The sequence below is a fragment of the Octopus bimaculoides genome, chromosome 14 (assembly GCF_046866305.1).
Source record: "Octopus bimaculoides isolate indiv1 chromosome 14, ASM4686630v1, whole genome shotgun sequence".
NCBI classification, from domain to species: Eukaryota; Metazoa; Mollusca; class Cephalopoda; order Octopoda; family Octopodidae; genus Octopus; species Octopus bimaculoides.
Window position 1 is genome coordinate 4346876 of NC_142941.1, and position 7474 is coordinate 4354349.

A 7474-nucleotide genomic window follows, 5' to 3' on the forward strand; every position below is an offset into this window, starting at 1 on the left:
CAAGCAGGCCGAATTCACCATGGTCAGAAGCCCATCTGTGATGTGTTTACAGCCGAGTAGACTGAAGCAACATGAAATGAAATGTTTTGCTCAAGAACACAACATGCCACTCGGTTAGGAATTGAACACACAATCACTTAACCGTGAGGGCAACACCCTAACCACTATGCCACCCTCTTAACACACACACACATATATGGCTACAGTCTGATGACTGAAACAAGTTAAGATTAAAAGCTATATAAATATAAAACATACAAAATTAAGAGGAATGACCACCAAAGTGGACTCCTAATATTTCATATATTTTCATTTGTCTTGCTCAGTTTTACATTTTGGCGTTTTGCTGAAATTTTTCTTGAGAACACACTCTTCGTGGTAATGACGATTTGACGTCTATATTTAGCATATTAGGAGTCCACTTTGGTGGTCATTCCTCTTAATTTTGTATGTAATATAATTTTTAATCTTCAGATTTTTTAAATATGCTAAGCTATATCATCATCATCATCATCATCATCGTTTAACGTCCGCCTTCCATGCTAGCATGGGTTGGACGATTTGACTGAGGACTAGTGCAACCGGATGGCTACACCAGGCTCCAATCTAATTTGGCAGAGTTTCTACAGCTGGATGCCCTTCCTAATGCCAACCACTCAGAGAGTGTAGTGGGTGCTTTTACGTGTCACCCGCACGAAAACAACCACGCTCGAAATGGTGTCTTTTATGTGCCACCCGCACAAGAGCCAGTCCAGGGGCACTGGCAACGATCTCGCTCGAAAACCCTACAAGGCCAGTCAGGCGGTACTGGCAACGGTCACGCTCAGGATGGTACATCTTATGTGCCACCCGCACAAGAGCCAGTCCAGGGGCACTGGCAACAATCTCACTTGGCTTGCCGGGTCTTCTCACGCACAGCACATTTCCAAAGGTCTCGGTCAGTAGTCATCGCCTCGGTGAGGCCCAATGTACGAAGGTCTTGCCTCACCACCTCAGCCCAGGTCTTCCTGGGCCTATTCGCTGCTTTCTTCCAAGGAATCTAGTGCTTTTGGCATAAATTTTTCTTGGGGCTGCCAGATTGGAGCAGCCTCGAGTATAACCAGCCGAAACTGCAAAGATAATCTGGAAGTCAACTGACGAAAGGAAACTCCGAATGACCCGTCCTTGTTTTTTCTTGTCCCTTTTTTGTATCATCTAACTGTCTGGATGTTTTGTGTTCTTGTCCCATTTTTTTGTATTCTTTTACATATATATATAAAAGATATATATATGTATGTAGTGAAATTCCAGGCCTCTAAATCTTTGACTCTCCTCCCAGTCACACCTTCCATTGCTATTCTTAAACTTGCCTTCAAGGAATATCATTTTAACACACACACACACACACACATACACATACATATACACACACACACACACACACACACACATACTCACACGTACATGCCCATGTGTGTCAGGGGTTATGACCGAATGCTACAAGGCATTAAGGCCCACACTTCATCAGATTGGTTTTTTTTTTTAAATTTTTTTTCCTAGTTATTCTTTTTTTTTAAACATCCGGATATTAAAATTATCATTATCATAATTATTTAAAACATCAAAATTTCTGTTGTTGTTGTTGTTATCAATATTATTATCATAAACATTATCACTGTCATCGTTATCATCATCATCATTATTGTCTGTCATTATGATAGGTTTTTGAGGCATTGATTATCACCACCACCACCACCACCACCACCACCATCATCATCATCAAAATCATCATCACCACCACCACCATTATCATCATCATCATCATCATCATCAAAATATTTATAATTATCACCATCACCACCACCATCATTATCATTATCATCAAAGTTGTTGCCATCATCATCACCACCACTACTATCAAATCATCATTGTAATGTTTTACATCATTGTTGTTATAAATTCCGTAAACCGAGGTGGACTTGGGTCACAGAACCTTCTTCCATAATGTGTGTGTGTGTGTATGATCTCTGTTTATATGTATATGTGTAAGTAGCTTGCTTAGCAACCACATGGTTCTGGGTTCATTCCCACTGTGTGGCACCTTAGGCAAGTGTCTTCTACTATAGCTTCGGGCTGACCAAAGCCTTGTGAGTGGATTTGCTTGACGGAAACTGAAAGAAGCCCGTCGTATATGTATACGTGTGTGTGTGTTTATGTTCCTGCAACTTAGTAGTTCAGCAAAAGAGCCCGTTGGAATGAGTACAAGGCTTACAAAGAACAAGTTCTGGGGTTGATTTGTCTGACTAAAAGGCGGTGCTCCAGCATGGCCACAGTCAAATGACTGAAACAAATAAAAGAATAAAAGAATAAAAGAATATGAGTGATTGCATGTTTGCCTACATGTGTGTATGCTCATATATATGCATATAAGCATGAGTAAAGAGTGTGTGTGTGTGTGTGTGTGTCTTTTCTCTTCTGTAATGTATTCTTCATTCAACAATTTGAAGCAAACAACATTCTCATCATACCAGCGTCCACACCTCACTCAAAACAGCAGCTCAGATTGGCATTCCCATCGTATATATTACACACACACAGATATGCAGGTGTGGTTGAAAAACTTGCTCCCCAACCTTGTAGTCTTGGCTTTCACCCCACTGTGTGGCATCTTGGGCAAGTGTCTTCTGCCGTAGTTTGGAACCAACCAAAGCCTTCGGAATGGATTTGGTAGACAGGAACTGAAAAGAGACCATCACATGTGTGTGTGTGTGTGTGTGTTTGTGTGTATATATACACACACACACACATAGGCAGGGGTGCTGAAAAGTTCCTAGTTTTGAGGTTATCACAAAGGCTTGAGTGGGAAGCCCAACCTTCTGAGTTCTTTTGCAGGGCTTAGAAAAACTGAAGGGCCACAGCAATAAGTGTGTGAACCTGAGAGGGGAATATGTTGGATAAACCATAATTAAGTGATCCTCCTGTATTTTGTTTTGTGCAAAACCAGGAACTCCTCAGCACTCCCTCGTAAATATATAAAGTGTTTGAAATGGAAAGAACCACAGTTAGAGGATCGAGTGGCTTTTCCAGGAATGCTTCTGTTGCATTCCAGAAGGGTTCATCACTCTCTCTCTCTCTAATGTATTTTCCATGAATACAACAGAAATAGTTTTGTAAAAATTACTTAAACTGAAAAGAACAAAGATCCTTCATGAGCCATAGATTCTGTGGCACATATATCCCCCCACCCCCGCCGCCTCGACTGGAGCTATGTAAAACGAAGTGGTTTGCTTTAGAGAACACAGCACATCGCTCAGTCCAAGGATTGAAACCATAACCTTGCAATCATGAGAGCAACACCATAACCACGAAGCCAAGTGCCTCCACTGAAAGTCATACAAACATGTGAAATAATATACATATACTGTGTGGTAAGTAGCTTGCTGACCAACCACATGGTTCTGGGTTCAGTCTCACTCCATGGCACCTCGGGCAAGTGTCTTCTACTATAGTGAGAAGACCGTCGAAAGGATGCTTGAGGGCCGCGATCGAGAACCGTTGGTATAAACTCTACAACGATACTTTAAAACAATTCCCATTCCACGATGTAAACAAGTGGCTGGAATTAAAAAGACAAAACATGTAGGAGGGGAGATAATTCGCTGTATAAAGAGTTACTGCCCTTGATTTTATTTTGCTGATTCTTATGAAACGTATTTTCGACAAATGTCTGGTTGAACACAACAAACATTCGTACATCTTTGGTACAAAAAAAAAACATATATATCTGCCGGGAGGCTGTCTCAGGGCAGGGAAAGATGTAGAAAGAAGAGGACGCTGCCATCATTTTCTATTGTCAGTTGTCGTTATTGATGACGACGATGATGATGATGATGCTTGGCCTCGGGAAGGGCATCCAGCCATAGAAACCATGCCAAATTGGACTAGAGTCTGGTGCAGCCCCTCGGCTTACCATCCCTGGTCAAACTATCCAACCCATGCCAGCACGGACAAATGGATGCTAAATGATGATGATGATGATGATGAATTGATGATGATGATGATGATGATGATGATGAATTGATGATGATGATGATATGTGGGAATTGAAACTGTGGCTGTAACTTTATTTTATTGTTAAAGACTTTAATGTGAATGTATTTGTGTCTGTGTTTCTTCTTTTTCTCTTAACAAAGGTCTGGTATCCAAAATGTCAACAATCTTTCCCTTGTTTTTATATGTTTACATTGTTTACGTTATTTACATTTGACGGATCTTTGTCCTCATCTTGTTTGTTGTTAAACACAACCTTTCGGCTGATATACCCTCCAGCCTTCATCAGGTGTCTTGGGGAAATGTCGAACCTGGGTTCTCATTCCTAAGGTATTTTTTGATGATGATGGTGATGGTGATGATGATGATGTTGTTGTTGTTGTTGTTGTTCAGGTCACTGCCTGGAATCGAACTCGAAATCTTGAGGTTAGTAGCCCGCGCTCTTAACCACTACGCCATATACTCATGGGCATGTAAAAGCACCCATATGCCTACAGGCATATGGTGTAGTGATTAACAGCATGGGCTACTAACACCAAGATTCCGAGTTCGATTCCAGGCAGTGACCTGAATAATGATAATAATAATAATCCTTTCTACTATGGGAACAAGGCCTGAAATTTTTGGGGAGGGAGGGCCAGTTGGTTGGATCAACTCTAGTATGCAACTGGTACTTATTTTATCGACCCTGAAAGAAGGAAAGGCAAAGTTACCCTCAGTGGAATTTGAACTCGGAATATTAAAGATGGGCAAAATACTGCTAAGCATTTTGCCCGGCGTGCTAACGTTTCAGCCATCTTGGCACCTTGATGATGATGATGATAATAATAATAATAATAATAATAATAATAATAATAATAATAACAACATAATATAAATGTCAAATGTTTTGGTGCGTGACTTTTGGCCCAGCTTTGTGTGTGTGTGTGTGTGTGTGTGTGTGTGTGTGTTTGCTGTATATATATGTATTCCCATTTTAATGTAATATATTTGTTTCTTTGTTTCTATTCCAGAAAGTTTGCAGTGGTCAGAATATGTGGACAAAAAACACTCTGGGGCCATGTCTGTAGAATCTGGTTGTGGTCACCACAGCCCCTTGTTATTCCGCACCTCGTTACCTTCTTACTTTGCTCTTATTTATAATAACGAACTTTTACATTCAGATTATTTGCAGTAATTGTTACAAATGTGAAGGATTTCTTCCTCATCACACTTCTTAAAATGCAAAGCAACTGCAACAACAACAACAACAACAACGACTACAAAACCAACAACAACGACAACAACAAGAAGAAGAGGTTTGCCATATTTTAGATGTAGCTGGACTTTGTGATAGCAGAGCTAAATCTGGAAAAGTATTTTGATTCTGTTTGGTAATTCTGAGAACATTCTAGACGAATGCCTGCTCAAGTTCTCTCTGTTGTTTGTAGGATTGCTGAAAGTTTTTTGAAGAGACAGGGAAACATAGGAACTTGGAACTTGGAAGTCATACAAGGAAGGTACCATTCTTCATTGTTTTGTTATGATTCCTGGTAAAGTTATCAGGAGATGAGATGACTTTTCGTTTCTGTAACTCACAACATGGGAACCAATTGCCATGACCCATGTGAAACTTTGTTATAATAATATTAATATAGAAATAATATCGAAATAATATAGAAATAATATCAAAATTTAACTTGAAGTTACAGGGAAAGCTGAAAGTCTTGTTTAAGGATACAACACGGCACCAGTAGCTTATCTCTTAAGTAAGAATCTGAAATAAGGTTCCAGTTAAATTTCAATAAAGATTTTACCATTTTTGATAGTGGAAACTTCAAGAATTTTAATAAATTGGAGAAAAATTTCTTTAATTTTTTTTCTCTTTTAATTGTTTTGGAAATTTTAATTTCCATATTTGTAATTAGGATTTTTCAAAGAACAGAAAAATGAATGAAAAAAATGAATTATCGGAGCAGAGTTGTTCTTTGTTTGGTTCGGCGAATTGCGAACTGAAGACTATTGACAGCGTCTCATACAGCAGCATCTTCGAGCAACACAAATACTTGACTGACCAACAACAGGACAAATGTGTTGACCAGTGCAACTTCAAGACGACTCCAGCCAGCCATGCCGCTTTCAAACTGGTGCGCAGTAACCCAGAGCCAAGCATAAAAGTGAGTCCGCCAACCCTGACTACACCACAACCACCTCCACCTCCACCTACAATAACAACAGCAACAACAACAACAGCAGCAGCAGCAGCGGCAGCGGCAGCAGCAGCAGCAGCAGCAACAAGACCAACATCGACAGCAATGACAACTATAACGACAGAAGCAGCACCAACTGCAGCAGCAATTAATCTCAATGTTAATCAAATTAGTAAAAACAGGAACGGTCTTGATTCTAAGACTAAAAACCTGTCTCAACCCACGAATAAAAAGACATTTCAGTGTGAGACGTGTTTGAAACAGTTTGCGCAGAGGCATTACCTGGTCATTCATAGTCGGTCGCACACCGGTGAGAAACCTTTCCAGTGCAGCTTTTGTACGCAGAAGTTTGCACGCCGCGACACTCTGCAGGTCCATAAAAGAACACACACGGGCGAGAAACCGTTTCACTGTGATCTCTGCCCAAAACAGTTTGCACAAAAGGACAAAATGCAGATACACCGCCGAATTCACACCGGCGAGAAGCCGTACAAGTGTCATGTGTGTTTGAAACCGTTTTCGCAGAAAAGCACACTGCGGGTGCACCTCCGGTGCCACTTCGGAGAGAAACCATACGCGTGTGACATCTGTGCCAAACAGTTTCCTGTACGAGACAAACTCCGGAAGCATTCCATTACCCACACGCGAGAGAAGCCTTACCCATGCAACATCTGTCTGCAGAAGTTCGCTCGCAGGGACACGATGGAACGACATAAAAAGAAACACACCAAGAAGGTGTTTGTCTCCAGTACAGCAACAGCAACAACAACAACCACAACAGCAACAACAACGTCAACAGCAGCTGCAGCAGCCGCGGCGGCGGCGGCAGCAGCAGCAGCAGCAACGACAATAGCAACAACAAACTCAACCGGTCACACAGTATGTACCACAGCCGGCTCTAACACGCTGCACCGACCTCAGCAAACACCAGCATGTTGTATGAATTGGTGAGGTGGCCATCTGTGGAAAGGATATATACTTCACAAGGCGGCACACAGATATGACAAATAAAAGATTTAACACATCTATCTTATTGTTTGTCTTTTTATTTCTCTTCCTCTTTATTTCCTTCCAAAACATTTCCACTTTCGATGTCTCTACTTATTCTCACCATTCCTGGACATATTTTTAATGAAACACATTGTCTCTATCTTGAAGTCCTTTCACTCTGTCTGAGAGTTTATCCCACTCCATATAAAATCTGCAGCCATGGATATTGATGTGACTGACAGAATATTCTGTCAAACTGAAATTTA

The 7474-nt window shown here is 40.9% G+C and overlaps 1 protein-coding gene across 2 annotated transcripts in view; it reads left to right on the top strand.

Annotated features, from left to right (window-relative positions):
• The window catches only part of LOC106870103 (uncharacterized), a 12410-nt gene extending 5164 nt beyond the window's left edge, over nt 1-7246 (top strand). For both annotated transcript variants that reach the window (XM_014916089.3, XM_014916088.3), the window contains exon 2: nt 5043-7246. In XM_014916089.3, coding sequence (XP_014771575.2) covers nt 5958-7169 — 1212 coding nt within the window. In that variant the 5' untranslated portion in view covers nt 5043-5957 and the 3' untranslated portion in view covers nt 7170-7246. The remainder of the gene's footprint in view (nt 1-5042) is intronic.
• The last annotated feature ends 228 nt before the right edge of the window (nt 7247-7474 follow it).